Source organism: Ursus americanus, chromosome 13 (assembly GCF_024610735.1).
Source record: "Ursus americanus isolate L20-20 chromosome 13, mUrsAme1.1.p, whole genome shotgun sequence".
Classification (NCBI taxonomy): domain Eukaryota; kingdom Metazoa; phylum Chordata; class Mammalia; order Carnivora; family Ursidae; genus Ursus; species Ursus americanus.
Genome location: NC_142139.1, coordinates 5,392,966 through 5,409,871, shown reverse-complemented (window position 1 = coordinate 5,409,871; position 16,906 = coordinate 5,392,966). Strand labels below are relative to the sequence as shown.

Genomic DNA, 16,906 nt, shown 5'->3' with positions numbered 1-16,906 from the left:
CTCCCTGTCAAATAAAAAAAAAAAACACAAAAAAACAAAACAAAAAAAACACCTAAGGTTGAGCAGGCCTAGCAAAAACGTATTATAAAATGGAAGTATTGCATCCAGAACCAAATACAACCCGGACCCCTCCCCACTTAATCCAAACTGTTGCACCCAAGTCCTTCCCTCAGCTCACACCTCTGGCTCTATAAGGAATGTGGTATGACCAGGAGGAGGGAAAAATGTGTTTGGTGTACAGGTGGGTTGGCTCAGTATGTAGGTACAAGCTGAAAGTAGACAGCAGCCGCAATACAGCCAAACTTAGGAGTGGTTTTAGAAGACAGTGCTAAGGGAAAGTCTTCACAATGGGCAGAGCTTCAGATAATACACCTCCACTTTGTGTGGAAAAATCAGTGGCCCAAGACTAGACTATATGTGGAATCATGGGCGATAGTGATTGCCTGACTATCTTTTTTCTTAGAATATAAAGTATTCAAGGATTAAGAACAAGAAGATCTGAGGTAGAAACATGTGGATGTACATAGAGGAGTGGGAATGAAGTATAGAAATATTTGTATCACTAGCAAACATCCGCCCAGAGAAAAGATACTAAATAACCAACAAAATGACTCAGCCAATTGATGGGCCCCTGAAGATTTATTTATCTGATGCCATCAACAAATGTCCAATCTGAAAGCAACAGAGACTAATGCAGTGTCCACATGAAGGCACAATTCATCAAGGATACCAACTAGCTACTTGCTGGTAAGTTGACACAGTTGGTCCTTTCAATCTTAAAAGGGCCAGTGGTACATTCTCACAGAAATAGATACACATCCCAGGTTAAGGTGTGCCTCTCTTGCCTGCAGTGCCTTAGCTGGGATCATACTCCAAAGGATTTCAGTGTATTTAATCTTTCAACATCCTGTCGGACAAGGGGACCCACCTGACAGCAAAGGAGATGTGAGAGTGGGTCAGTGACTATGGTCATATCACGTACTGCACCACCTGAAAGCTGGCAGCCCTACGGAGCATTGGAACAGCCTGCTGAATACAGAAGTGAGGTGCCATTTAAAGGCAATACTCCGGGGACTGGGTGCTGTCCTCCAGGAAGCAATCTATGCATTGAATCAAAGACTTTCATTTAGCGTTGTATCCCCAATACAGAGAAGATGGAGGTCTGGGAGCCAAGGAATAGAAGCAGAATGACCACACATACTGTCACTCCCAGTGACTAGCTGGGAGCTTTGTGCTTCCTGTCTCCACAACTGGAGACTTTGCAGACTTAGGGATCTTGTTCCCCAAAGGAAGCATACTTTTGTCAGGAGGCACAGCAAGAATCCCAATGAATGAAGCTAAGCCTTCTGCCTTATGTACATCGATTGGGCTTCTTGTGTCTAGGGACCATCAAGAAAGAAGAGGAGTCACCATGTGCACAGGGATAACTGACCCTGCTCATTTAGAGGAAGTGGGGCTGCTGTTATATAATGAGGGAAAGGAGGAGTATGTATGGAACCATATGAGCTTGTGGCAGTAAAAGGCTAAGAACAGCAACTATGGTCTGAGAAGGATATGTAACCAGGGGCTCCAGGAAGTTTGTGAGTCATGACATTAGGGGAACAACTGAGGCTGGCCGAGGTGAAAGGAATCTATAATGGACAGGAAAGAGAGAATGAGTATCAACTGCAGCCTCAAGATCCACTACAAGGGCCAGGGCTATAGTTTTTCTTACCACTTCCATCTTCTAAATTTTCCCTCGGGAAGAAAGGCCTCCTGCGATTTTGAAGGAGCCACTCTCAGAGCATATATGGAAAGTAGATCTCAGAGGTGCAAATGGTGGACTCTGAAAGACAAGGAGATGAGTTTCCCAGATCCCACTTCATGGAAGGTTTTGCTGCCCTAGCTGTGAAAAGTATGAGCAGCAGACACTTCTGATGGCAACTAAATGTCAGATCCTTCAGGGTCGGCCTCAGCTACGGAGAATGGCCTCACCTAAGGGGATGCCTTTCCTGGGCAACCCACACCAGGTGACTGAGCAAGGCAGGATGTCACGGTCTAGCCATTTCTGCCTGACTCAGAGACATTTGACAGTCCACACTCACTCCAGAGCTCCCCGTGAGTTGACCGGGGCTTTGTTAAACCTGCATTGCAGTCTCACTTTTCTCCCTGCTCACTCCTGCTTCTCCTCCCTTCTTTTCACAGGCGTTAATTTCTAATAAGTACCTTGTACCGCCAACTCTGTCTCACGTCTGCTTCAGGAGAACCCCACAAAGTTGATCACAGCATAAACGAAGCACAATAAAGGTACTGTTTTGTTGAGGATTTCTAATGTATTCATCACAGCCTTCAATATCATATACTTTGACTTCTTAGCTCCTCATCTCCAAACTTAATGGAAAAACCATAATTTTATTTTACCAAAAACATAAGAAATTTTCTTCCAGTGTGGTTTCTGTCTTCCCTAGAAAACAGAATTGAGGCATTGTCTAGTAACAAAGTGGGGAAAATCAGTTTCCTCTGGAGGAAACATACTCCCTATTGGTCACCTCCCTCAGCTATTTACTGGGAAGGCCTTTTTTGGTTTCAGTTACGGTAAAGCTCTGGATTTTAGCCAAATTCTCTGAGTTCAAAAGTACAAAGCTCTTTAGGAGACTTGCTCTTTCTAAATGTTTTTTCAAAGGTTAAAAATTAAATTTCAAAAGAATACCCAGGCTGGGGAAGAGAGACAGACCCTGAGAGTGTCCAACATGAAGCTTGCTCATGTTATTTTGTTATATTTGTGCTTCTGCATAAGTTTTTGCAAGGTAAGTAACTCAATATTTATGTAGTCTATTTTAAGTAGATTTTTAAATATGATAAAAATGTAAGCAAAATCTTAAAGACATGGGGAAGGGAGGAAAAAATAAAATAAGATGAAATCAGAGAGAGAGAGAGACAAACCTTTAGAGACTCTTAACTACAGGAAACAAACTGAGGGTTGATGGAGGGTAGGTGGGTAGAGGGATGGGGTAACTGGGTGATGGGTATTAAGGAGGGCACTTGATATAATGAGCACTGGGGGTTATATGTAACTGATGAATCACTGAACTCCACCTCTGAAACAATACACTATATTGAATTTAAATAAAATTTAAAAGAATTAATAAATAAATTAAAAGTAAAAAAAGAAATCTTAAAGATATTATTTTGGGGGTGCCTGGGTGGCACAGCAGTTAAGCGTCTGCCTTCGGCTCAGGGCGTGATCCCAGCTTTATGGGATCGAGCCCCACATCAGGCTCCTCTGCTAGGAGCCTGCTTCTTCCTCTCCCACTCCCCCTGCTTGTGTTCCCTCTCTCGCTGGCTGTCTCTCTCTCTGTCAAATAAATAAATAAAATCTTTAAAAAAAAAAAGATATTATTTTGACTCAGAGGTTACATAGTTCAGATACCAACAGCGGCAGTATATAGTCAGTAACAAAGATTTTATGTTAATATCTTGATGAAAGAGTTTTAAGAAATTGCTTTTTTCATGTGCTCTTATCTGTGCATAGAAATTGAACTGAATGAGAATTTTACTAATATAGATCTGTAATTTATAGTAACCATATTAAATAAAAAAATATTTACCAAACTCCTTCTACATGCAAGGTATAATTCTGGGCAAAAAGCATGTCTGATCTCTTCCTCCAATACCCTTTGGTACAGTTGTAGAAAGATGACATAAACATGACAAGGAGGAAACAATAAGCGAGATTTAAATAACTTTTGAGAAGGAGCTGTTGCAAGACATTTAATTCCCAAAAATATTACAAATATCATGTGCCAAGGGACTTTAATGAGAGGGAAAATCCCTTTCTGCTAAGAGGTCAGGAAGAGTTTATGGACCAAGTGGGATTTGAGCTGGATTCATAATTCTGGATTAGTGTAAAGTAACAGAGTGATTGCCACCCTTTTCAGCCTGGAAAAGTAGCAAGTGCCATGGTAGAAGGATAATAAAGCACTAGTCTTCTCCAGGTGAATAAATCCATTTGATTAGAATGGAAACTTTGTGGGGAACTTGGGCAGTCAAAATTAATATGACAGATTACAGCCAGGTTGGAAGGTCATCTATGAAGGTTAGATAGGCTTAAGATATTTTAGACAATTATTGATGATTGCCTACTTTTGTGATCAAAGCATTTTGAAACAGGATTACAAAAACTGTTTTCTCTGAATGCCATCTTAGAGAAGCAAATATTTAAAGAAAACTGCCTAAGTAATGAGAATTACTTACTTTAAGTTTCCTGTAACTTCTAAAATACATGTGCAATGCTTGTAACAGAGAACAAATGGAAATAAACTAAGTGCTCATTGATAAGAAATATATTAAATTATTGTACATCTATAAATGAACTGTCATGTAGCTATTAAAATGATGCATTTTATATTTATTGAGAAAAAACCCTTACTAAAATCTTATTTTTGTTAAAGAAGAAAATATACACACATTTATTTATGTACACATACACACATACACAAATTCGCACATATAGCTTCTCATATAAACAACAATTTAAAAGTTCCTGGAGGGTATATATCAAATAGGTACCAGTTGGTATCTCAGGTAGTGAGATTACTGGTGATTTTTATATTATGTTTTATACATTTATGAATTTTCAGAATTCAGAAATACTGTTTTATTCATTCATTTTTTTAAATATGAAATAAATGTGTGTTACTTTAGAATAAGAAAAAATTTGTTTTTGAGGAAAAGACATTTCAGCCACATTTTTGATTCCCAGACCAAAAACAATCAAAAACAAAACAAAATAGTATTTTTCACTTACAGAAAGAGCCTCTTTTACTGAATAATCATCCAATAATAAAGTTGTCTTCTTTCCTTTAAAAAACAGCATTTTGTAGGAATTGTCATATTTGTGAAAATTTCAGAACTTCTTAAAATATTAGTTTATAAAAGAAAATGGAATGCTGAGAGATAACCATTTTTAAATGGAAGTTACCACAGACACAACGTAAATGTGTTCAAAGAAGTTTTAAAATGTCTCTACATTTTCTAAATGAAATAAAATATGTACATCTGGGAGAAATTTTTGTTATTTTGAAAGCTGGGACCACATTTCCCTCTAAGGAATAAAAGTCCTATGCCCTTTTTATATCAAAACTTTTTGATGGACTTATTTGAAGATGGATTATGTCAATGGCAGGAGTGAACTGGCAGTGAGATAGACTTAGGTTGTTCTGAATAGTGAAATAAGAATTCTGGTTTTGCTGCCCAGACATAGAGATAAGGGGACTCAGGTTTCTCTGGGAGATGAAACCAGAACACAGAGGGATTGGCTGCTGTATTAACAACCAAGGTCTATTAAAGATAGGGAAGCCAAATGTTGCATTCAATATGGTTATTTACTACTGTGGGAGTGTTGTGCTGTAACATAAACCCTGACTAAACCCTTAAATTTTTATTTACCCTAAAAGTTTATTACAAACTTGGTTATATCAGTAATATTTTGGAAAGAAAGAACTAGGGTGATGTTCAGCAGAGTGATGAGATGATGCAAAGACAATATACACAGGAAGCAAAATGCAATGCAGAGTGAGGTCAGCAAAAATGGCAGAGTAGGCAAATCCAAACACTGGTCTTTACAGACACACACACACACACACACACACACACACACACAAATCATGCAGACTGTCAGAACCAGCTTTGTCAGGGCGCAGTTATTAATCAAAGGCCTACAGCATCCAAATGAACACTGAATGAAGGAAGGGAAACTTAAAATGGTAGGAAAGCTTTGTGGGATTTCTACTTTCCCTTGCCCTACCCTGTCCCCAGTTCAGTGACAGTCTTGAAGATGGCAATCCACATGTGGAACTCTTGTTCCTAGCTCTAGAAGGAGCAGAGCAGACTTTATTTAAAAAGAATGGTGTTTGTCTGTTCTAACCTGCCTGGGGGATACTGGAAAGACTGATCAAACATATTTGTCTTTGTTTTGCCTAACTCAGAACTCACTCAGAGTGCAAAGACTGGGCATTCCTCAAAAACATTGTGAGGCAGGGATGCCTGGGTGGCTCAGTTGGTTAAGTATCTGCCTTTGGCTCGGGTCTTAATCCCAGGGTCCCAGCATCAAGTCCCACACTGGCTTCCTTGCTCAGTGGGGAGCCTGCTTCTCCCTCTGCCCGCTGCTTCCCCAGCTTGTGCTCTCTCCCTCTCTCTGACAAATAAATAAATAAAATCTTAAATAACAAAACAAAACAAAAAACCATCATGAGGCACCAAACAACCTACAGCTACCTGGGACAAAAGATTACATTGAGACAAAGAGTAGAGTGCCAAAGCTTGGGAGGAAAATTTAGGGAGAGAGTTTCCATGGAAAATTAGACCATTCAAAAGTCCCTGTGAATACTTGGGAATTTAAAAAGCAACACACATGCCCAGGGCAGGATGCATGCTCAGAAAAGTTCTAAGACCCTAAGGCTACACGTCTAGATGATCTCTAGGCTCAGTGCAAGCATGAAGTGAAGGCTAAGAGAGAATTGAAAATGGCCTGGCCAAGTGTTGAAGGGGTACTCAAGCACAGAGCCGATTTGCAAAGTCTAGAAGAGGTTTTTTGTTGTTGATTTGAGGAGTTTCTTATTCTTTTTATTTTATTTCTTTCTCCTCTCTTCCTTTCCCTTTCCCCTTCCCTTTTCCTTTCCCTTTCCCTTCAGCTTTCTCTCTCTCTCTCATTCAAAGAAATATTTGTCTAAACACTAGCTGAGCGCAAGGTAAAGGAACAGAAACTTCAGAAACCACACATGACAAAAAACAAACTTTACAAAAATAGTTTAGATAACTCACTAAACAAACAAACAGCTACAGTCTACAGCAAGGAAGAAAAGCCAACCTTGAGGGGATGGAAAAATCTTATTTCAAGAGTTACTACATTGTAATATTCAAAATGTCTAGTTTTAACAAAAAATTATGAAGCATGCAAGGAAACAAGAAAATATGGTCCATTCACAGGAGAAATTAACAGAAATGAGGAAGAACAGACTTTGGACTTTCTAGACAAAGACTTTAAATCAACTATTTTAACTGCATTCAAAGAGCTAAAGGAAACCAGGAGAATGATGTATGACCAAATACAATATCAATTAAGAGACAGAAATCATTAAAGTAATCAGAAATTCTGGAGCTGAGAAGTATGACAGAAATGAAAAACTCACTAGAGTTTTAATAACAGATTTGGGCAGGCAGAAGAGTAAGTGAACTTGACGATTAGTCAATTAAATTATCCAGTTTGAAGAGCAGAAAGAAAAAAAATTAATGAGAAGCTAACAGAGGTTAAGACTTGTGAGACACCATTAAGAACACCAAAATATACATAATAGGAACCTCAGAAGAGGAGAGAACAGGTTAGAGAGAATATTTGAAGAAATAATAGCCAAAAACTTCCCAAATTTGAAAAAATATATGAATCTACAGATTTAGGAAGCTTACCATCCCCCAAGAAGATAATGCAAAGAAATCCACACCAAGACACATCATAATGAAATTCTTAAAAGCCAAGGAACAAGACAGAATATCTTGAAAACAGCAAGAGAAAAGCAACTCGTCATGGACAAGAAATTTTCAATAAGATTAGAAGGGTATTTCTCATTAGAAACCATGGAAGCATTGAGAAGAGAGTGCGATGATATTTTTAAAGTGCTGAAAGAAAAGACTGCCAATTAGGAATTCTATATTGAACAAAACTATCCTTTAAAAATGAAAAAGAAATTAATACATTTTCAGATAAACAAAATCTGACAGAGTTAGTTACTTGTAGATAGGAAATTCACTCTCAGATAGTCCTGCAGCCTGAACAAAAATATGCTAGACAGTAACTGGAAGCCATAAGAAGAAATAAAGAACTTCAATAATGATAACTATGTAGGTAAATACAAAAGTCAGTGTGATTTTATTTTTTTTATTTTTGGTTTGTAACTCCTCTTTTTATTTCACATGATTTAGAAGAAGAGTGTATAAAAATAATTATAAATCTATGTTAACATGCATACAATGCATAAAGATGTAATGTGTGACCATAACAACATAAAAAGGAGGATGGACCTATATAAGAGCAGGGTTAAAAACTGCTCTTGAAGTTAGGTTGGTATCAATTCAAACTAGATAGCCATACATTTAAGATGTTAAGTATAATCCCCATGTCAACCACAAAAAAAAAAAAAAAAAAAAAAAAATCTTAAAAATATACAGAAAAGACATGAGAAGAAAATCAAAACAGTTCACTACAAACAAATCAACTAAACACAAAAGAAATCAGTAATGGAAGACATAAAGAACAGTAAAATTATAATACATACAGAGAACACATTGCAAAATGGCAAAAGTAAGGCCTTCCTTATAAACAACTTAAATGTAAGTGGGTTAAATTAATGAAAGGCAAAGATTGGCAGAATTTATTTTTTGAAAAACTAACCATGGTACAACTATATGCTGTCTATAAGAGATTCACTTTAGATCCAAAGACATAAATAGATTGAAGGTGAAAGGATGGAAAACAATATTCCATGAAATAGTAACCAAAAGGGAACTGGAAGTGACAACACCAATATCAGACAAAATTAACCTTAATTTTGTCTTGCTATGAGAGACAAAGAAGAACATTAGATATTGACCAAAGTGTTCATTTAAAATATATATTTATAAACATATACACACCAAACAGTAGAGCCCAAAATATATGAGGTAATGACATAATTGAAGGGAAGAAGAGAATTCTATAATAATAATTGGAGACTTCTATATCCCAATATCCATAATGGATAGAAAATCTAGACAGAAGATTACTAAGAAAATAGAGGATTTTAATAGCACTATAAACCAACCAGACCTAACAACTAGACATATAGGGCACTACACCCAACAGAAGCAGAATACAGATTTTTTTTTCAAGTGCACATAGAACATTCTTCAGCATAGGCCATATGTTAGGCACAGAACATGTCTCAATAAATTTTAAAATATTGAAATCATAAATAGCTCCTCTAAAGATAATGGAATAAAGCTAGAAATAAATAACAGAAGGGAAACTGGAAAAATCACAAATACGTGGAAATTAAACAACATACTCTTAAACAACCAGTGGTCAAAGAAATCACAGAGTATATTAGAAAATATTTAGAAATGAATGAAAGCAATAATACAACATATCAAAACATAAGAGATGTGGCAAAAGCAGTTCTCACAGGAAATTTATAGCAGTAGATGCCTACATTAAAAAAGAACAAAGATCCTTAATAAAAAAACCTAACCTTATACCTTAAAAGAACCAGAAAAAGAAGAGCAAGCTAAATCCAAAGCTAGGAATAGCACGGAAATAAAGATAAATGGGGAGTTTTTATCATGAACAGATACTGAATTTCGCCAAATGCTTTGTATTTCTGTGATGTTGGTAATTATTTCTGTTTCATTTCTGATTTTATTTATTTGGTCCTCCATTTTTCTTGTGAGTCTGGCTGAAGGTTTATCAATTTTGTTTATCTTTTCAAAGAGCCAACTCTTGGTTTTATTGAACTTTTCTATTTTTTAGTCTCTATTTCATTTATTTCTGCTTTGATCTTTATTATTTCCTTCCACCAACTTTGGGCTTTGTTTGTTCTTTTTCTAGTTCCTTCAGGTGTAAGATTAGATTGTTTATTTGAAATTTTTCTTGTTTCTTGAGGTAGGTTGGCATTGCTATAAATTTCCCTCTTAAAGCTGCCTTTGCTGTATCCCAAAGATTCTGGACCATTATGTCTTCATTTTCATTTGTCTCCATGTATTTTTTTTATTTCCTCTTTGATTTCTTCACTGATTCATTGGTTGTTTAGTAGCATGTGGTTTAGCCTTTAAAAAAAAGAAGAAGAGGAAGATGGTGAAGAAGAAGAGAAAGAAGAAGAAGGAGGAGGAGGAGGAGGAGGAGAAGGGGGAGGGGGAGGAGGAGGAAAGAATGTAGATGGAAAAAATAAATAGTAAGATAATAAAATCAATTAAACTAAAAGTTGGGTCTTTGAAAAGATCAACTAAATTGACAAACAGTAGCTAGACTGACAAAAAAAGAGATGCAAATAAAATCAGAAAGTGAAGACATTACAGAAATCAAAAGAATGAGAGTTCTATGAACAATTATATGCCAACAAATTAGATAACCTAAACGAGTGGACAGATTCCTACAAACACACACATTACCAAAATTGAATCAAGAAGAAATAGTAAATCTGAACAGACATATAACAAGAGTTGACTCAGTAATTTAAAAAAATTTTCATCAAAGAAATGTTCAGTATCAGATGGCTTCATTGGTAAATTCTACTAAACATTGAAAGAAGAATTAACACTAATTCTTCTCTAACTCTTCCTTCAAAAAAGAAAAGGAGTGAATATTTCATAATTCATTTTATGAGTCCAAACTACTCTGACAACAAAGTCAAAGATACCACAAGAAAAGGTACAAAGCAGAGATAAAAGCTACTGTCTTCACTGATCTCCCCCTCATATCAAATATTCCCAGAGATCTCCAGTATTCATCATTCCTTTCTGTAGGTCCAAATTTCCATCCAGCATAATTCTCCTTCTGCCTGAAGGACTTTTTTTTTTTTTTTGTAACTTTTCTTGTAAGGCAGATATACTGGTGATTAATTTTTCAGCTTTTGTGTCTAAAGAGGTTGTTATTTGCCTTGAACTTTTAATGATATTTTTGTTAAGCATAGAAGTATAAATCGACAGATCCTCCACCCCACCCCCCAGCCAGTAATTTTTAACCGTTGTCCACTATCTTCTGACTTGCATTAGTGATGAGACCTCTACTGTCACACTTACCTTTGTTCCTTTGCTAATGTGTTTCTTCTCTCTGGCTCTTTTGAAGATTTTCCTTTTATCACTGGTATTTGAACAATTTGAATATGATATGCCTTAATGGAGTTTCCTTCATGGTTCTTTTGCTTGGGGTTCATTCAGCTTGTTGGAACTGTGGATTTATATTTTTCATCAAATTTAGAAAAATTGTTAGCCGTTATTACTTCAAATACATTTTTTGTTCCTGTCTCACTCACTTCCTTTGGAACTCCAATTACACATATACCATGCCACTTGAATTTGTTCCACAGCTTGCTCATACTCTGTTTGATAAATCTTTAGGTTTTCTATTCTTTTCTTCTGCCAAGTCTTACCTGTCGTTAGTTCCATCCAGTATATGTTTTTATCTCAAATATTGTAGTTTTCAACTCTAGAAGTTCAATTTGGATCTCATATATTTTTCATGTTTCTGCTTAACCCTCTAAGCATATGCATGCAGTTATAATAAATATTTGAATATCCTTACCTGCTAATTCTAAAATCTATGCTAGCGTTCTGGGTGAATTTCAATTGATTTTTCTCATTATGAGTCATATTTTGCTGCATCTTTGCATGCCTAGTATTCTTTATTGGATGTCAGATGTTATGAATTTTACTGTGCTGGATGCTGAGTATTTTTGTATCCCTATAAATATTCTTGAACTTTGTTCTGAGATGTAATTAAGTTACTGAAAACAGTTTGATCCTTTCAGGTCTTGGCTTTAAGCATTTTTACATAGGACCAGAGTAGTACTCAGTCCAGGACTAATTATTCCACACTACTGAGTCAAGATCCTTCCATGTACACTTCCAAAAGCCCCACGAATCACAAGTGATGTGAACAAGCACCATTCATGGCCTTGTTTGAATGTGGGCCCTGTCACGTAGAATTCTTTTCGGGTGGTTCTTTTCCCAGTCTGCAGTAGTTTCTTCACAGCCACGTGCTGATGAATACTCACGAACACTCAGAGGGCATCTGCTAAGGAGCTCCAACGTTCCCCTTCTATTCCACTCACTTCTTTCCAATACTCGATTCTGAGAGCTATAGCTGCTTTGGTCTCCTCAGACTCTCAGATCTGTCTCCTCAGCTCAGGTAGTCCCTTGGGCTCAGCGCAAGTTCCCTCTCTCTGCACCACAGTCTTGGCACTCTCAAGGCAATCAAATGGAACAATTATATAGCTTCTTCATTTACTTCTCAACTCTTAGGAATCACTACCCTTCTTCACCTGATGTCCAGTATCTTGAAAATCATTGCTTTCTATATTTTGTCCATCTCATGGTTGTTTTAGGCTGAAAGGTAAATCTGGTGCCTATTATTCAATCTTGACTGGAAGCAGAAGAATTCCTATTTAATTTACTTTTAATTAGTTTTAATTTAGATAGCCACATTTGGCTAGTGGCTCTTGTATTAGTACAGTTAACAATTGCTGGGGTGACTGAGATTGAGTTTTTAAAGTACAAATGTAAACTTCAAATGGGCATTTTTTAAAAATGTATCCTTTAGTAGATATATTATAAGTTTAAGCTAATTCAGTCAACTCTCAGATCAGCCCTGATAAAGGCAGTCTCATATACTTTATGCATTGGAATTGTTCAAGCTCATTTAGGTACAGCTCCTGTCTCCAAACTCTCTGTTATCACATTTTTCTGAATGTAAATAGATTCAAAATAAACAGTGTTGTCACAGTGAATTATAAGGATGAAGGGATGAAGAAACAAGTTGAGTTTTCAGTTTTTTCACTCTAATGGCCATTTGGAATTTTTATTTTTAAAATATAAAATAGTAAATCAGTGCAGACCCGAAGCTGTGCCAAGTGCAAACAATAGTACATACGGGACATATTTGACCAAATTTGAATACTGTCTTTAAAATGAAACGTATTCTTTGTTATCCTTGTATTTAATTGTTCTTAAGCTGCAATATTATTGGGACGCCTGGATGGCTCAGTCAGTGAAGCATCTGCCTTCCGCTCAGGTCATGATCTCAGGGTCCTGGGATTGAACCCCATATCCTGTTCCCTGCTCAGTGGGGAGCCTGCTTCTCCCTCTCCCTCTGCTGCTCCCCCCTCCCTTCCACTTGTGTGCTCTCATTCTGTCTCTTAAATAAATAAATAAATAAATAAATAAATAAATAAATAAATAAAATCTTTTTAAAAACCTGCAAAATTATTATTCATTAGTGTAACAGACCTATATATAGGTATAATTTTTTCCTTAAATACATTTATGTAGTTAAAAATATCTGTTTTTCCTTATTTGTACTGTATTGTATTTTTTACTTTTATTTTTTATAAGCATGGTTTTATATATATATGAATTTCAATGAAAGAAAATGTTTGCTGTGTACATTTTTCTATATAATTTATTGTTCATTTCTCTCATGGTTTTTATTGAAAATAATTTTGTTGTGTGGGGTAATGTTTTAAAAGTATCTGTTCTGGGGCTGCCTGGGTGGCTCAGTTGAGCATTAAGACTCTTGGTTTCCGCTCACGTCATGATCTCAGGGTAGTGAGACTGAGCCTGGCTTTGGGCTCCACGCTGGTGCTCACGCAGAGTCAGTTTGAGATTCTCTCTCTCTTGCCCTCCCCTCCGCTTGCACTCTCTCTCTCTCAAAGATAAAATCTTTTTTTTAAAAAAAAGTATCTGTTCTGTGTGTCAAATACACTAGACTGCACATTGATAAATAGATGAACAATTTTTTGCAACTCATATTCCAAAGTGCTGGTTTCTTTAACATATAGAGTTCCTACAAAAAACAAAACAAAACAAAAAAGCCAAACAAACAAAAAAACGAGACAACAATCCAGTATACATCAGCAAAAGATATGGTCAGCGCAAGGAGAAAGAAAGAAAGATCTCTCTTCATGTTTGAGCATATCGAAAGATGTTCAACCTCACTCATTGGGGAAAACTGCAAATAAAACTATACTCTGATAACATTTTTATATACCAAATTGGCAAAGATAAAAATGTTTAGTGAGGTATATGTTCTATGGTCAAGATTATGGGAAATGGGCACTGTCATATATTGATGATGAGCATACAAAGGAAAACCACCTCTATAGAGAGAAACTCTAGGCAATACCTTTCAAAGTTAAAACTGCTAATTTTTTTATTCAGCAATTACACAATTTCAGGTAAGTACTGACATATATGTGGAAAATGATGTGTATCATATAAAAAGATTCGCTATAACATTGGTTATAATAACAAAACATTAGAAAGGACCACTGGTTACATATTGTACTGGAGTTGGGGGGCAGAGTTAGAAAATAAAACGTGGGCTCATGTACAATGATAATCTCCAGAAAGATTCACAAAGAACTATTAAATGGTTGACTCTGAAGTTGGCCTGGGTAGGTTAAGGGAAAAAAGGAAATATGCTTTTTACAAGTACCCTTTTGAACCTGTTTGTAATATTCCTTTGAGTTTCCTATTTTTTAAAAATTAATTAAAAATGAAAACAACAACAAAATTTCAGCGACCTTACCTTCATAATAAAAAACAAGACCAATGGGGCGCCTGGGTGGCACAGCGGTTAAGCATCTGCCTTCGGCTCAGGGCGTGATCCCGGCGTTATGGGATCGAGCCCCACATCAGGCTCCTCCGCTATGAGCCTGCTTCTTCCTCTCCCACTCCCCCTGCTTGTGTTCCCTCTCTCGCTGGCTGTCTCTATCTCTGTCGAATAAATAAATAAAATCTTTAAAAAAAAACAAAAAAAAAAAAACAAAAAAAAAAAAACAAAAAAACAAGACCAATAAACAAGGCCAATGATTTTTTTTTAATCTCTGAGGCAAAAGTAATGGATTTGACCCCAAAGCAGTATTCCCAATTTTTTAAGAACAGGGTATAAGTGCCCACCCTACCTGCGCACACCATACAGCCATTTTCCTACCATTTCCAGCAACAACATACTGGTCCTGGGACAAATGGGATAGTTATTTAAAAAAAATAAAACAAAAAACAACAATAACAAAATTCTTTACATTAATTAAAGCAATTCATCATTTTGTATTAGTAAAGAAACATTACATTTTTATCTGAATAGAATGGCTGCTGGTTAAGTAGCTGGTTGTTGGGGTATCAGAGCATGACTTTATATCAGAAACAGGTATAACACAAGATGGACAGATCCAAGAAGAGGAAAAAATTATAGAAGAAAGTTGCTAGCAAAGACCAGGATGAGAAGAAACTGAGGCCACAGGGGTCCTAAAACTCTTCCAATGGAAAGACTTCCCATTTGGTTGTTAACTTTCAGGATATGAGCTGTTTATTCACTTCTGGAAGACAGACAAAATTCTATATTGTTTACTCTTTTTGAATCTTTCCCATTTTTTTCCCTCAGTGTTTTCCAGGGAAATGATGATTATACCAGTTAATGGCATAATAATAAAATCACCATAAAATCTCAGTGGCATAAAACTTTATTTAGTATACTAGTCTGCAGGTTGGCTGGTGATCAGCTGACCTAAGCTGGGCTCAGCTAGAGTGGTTCTTCTTTGCTAGCCTGGCCATGTTCTTCTCATAGCCATGGCAGAGAAGCAAAAGGACAAACCCAATTGGACAAATACTTTCCAATCTCTTGTGTCACATCTGCTGACTTCCTATTAATGAAAGCAAGTCACATGGCCAGACCCAGGATCTAGAGTTAAGAAAATACACCCTGCCCCCAGTGAGAAGCACAGCAAAGGACTGGAACGCAGGGAGGGTGGAACTGGGGCCACTTGCAATCCACCACAGTTACCATCATACTTGCATTTCTGTAGGGTCTTAAATGTTTATTTGTGTTTTCCCATGTATTTTTCATTTGATCCTTAGAACAGCTCTGTGAGAATATTATTTTTATTTTCCACATATAGAAGAACAGAATCAGAAAGTAAAGTCATTTACCCAAGATCACATGGCTACTTAGCAGTAGAATGGGGCAGTGGAGGCCTTTTCTGTGCTTTGGTCATAGTTGATCATTCTTTTTTCTTTGTTTATAGGACACAGATGAAAAACAAAAACGACGGACAAAGACAACACAGGTAAAGCTATACAGCTGTATACTGGGGCGAATAGGAGATTGTTCCTTGTTTTCTAATTACCAACCATCTATCTAAAATTATGTCATTGTAGTGGTGCCTAGAACAAAAAGACAAAATTCACATCAAAATAATCACTACATCATTGCAGATACCAAGGAAAGGGCCAAAACAAACAAAACAAACCCATATACACAAAAAAGCAACAGTAACTAAAGGACTTGAGTCATGTTTTGTAGATGAGTAGACTATAGTCATAACTGCTAAAAATTTTTGAACATGTGCTTCTAGTATATATGAATGTATTTATTAATAAATAATGAATACACTGCTATATAAATAATGCACCTTAAAAACAAATATAATTTTAAGCACATAAATAATCTTTTATAATTTTCATCAGTCTTAATGGAATAATGTCATTAAACACACTTCATTATTTTTAAAATTTTTCCTTTGATTTAATGGCATATTAGCTGCAAAAGATACTTTAGAAAGAGCAACATACACAATAAACACATAGAGGAGGTTCCTCATTAATGATATTAGATATAAATCTATATTTCAAATACTCATTTTAATACTACTAATTGGGGGGCAGGGCTGACTTCCTGTCATATCTAATTAACTCTTCATTGTTTTTAACCCCATGATGTGGCTGACGAACAGTTTCTACTGGGGTAAGAAGTGTAGACTCTGCCATTTGCTTTTCCACTGGTGTTGCATTTTGGCATTATTTTCAGTCCAGCATTCATTTCACTGTACGAATCTTTAAACCACTCGCCCACTTGTGATGATTATTTTAGCTAAAACTAAATCATATAATCCCTAATCAGCACATGTATATGGTTCTCCATCCTAAAACAAAAACCCTCTGTTGACTCAATATCCGCTTCCAATTATCACCCCATTTCTCTGTGCCCCTTTACGTCTAAACTCTCAAAAATTTGCTACGCTCAGTTTCTCTTTTTCCATTGTTTCTTGAACCCATTCAGGCTCGAGTTCCCACCATTCCACCAAAATTACATTTTTCAAGGTCACCATTTAACTAGAGAAGCATT

At 36.3% G+C, this 16,906-nt stretch overlaps 1 protein-coding gene across 2 annotated transcripts in view; it reads left to right on the top strand.

Annotated features, from left to right (window-relative positions):
• Nucleotides 1-2,609: 2,609 nt before the first annotated feature.
• The window catches only part of CFI (complement factor I), a 54,910-nt gene continuing 40,613 nt past the window's right edge, over nucleotides 2,610-16,906 (top strand). For both annotated transcript variants that reach the window (XM_045799161.2, XM_045799160.2), the window contains exons 1-2: nucleotides 2,610-2,786; nucleotides 15,807-15,848. In XM_045799161.2, the coding sequence (XP_045655117.1) occupies nucleotides 2,649-2,786; nucleotides 15,807-15,848 (180 nt within the window). In that variant the 5' untranslated portion in view covers nucleotides 2,610-2,648. The remainder of the gene's footprint in view (nucleotides 2,787-15,806; nucleotides 15,849-16,906) is intronic.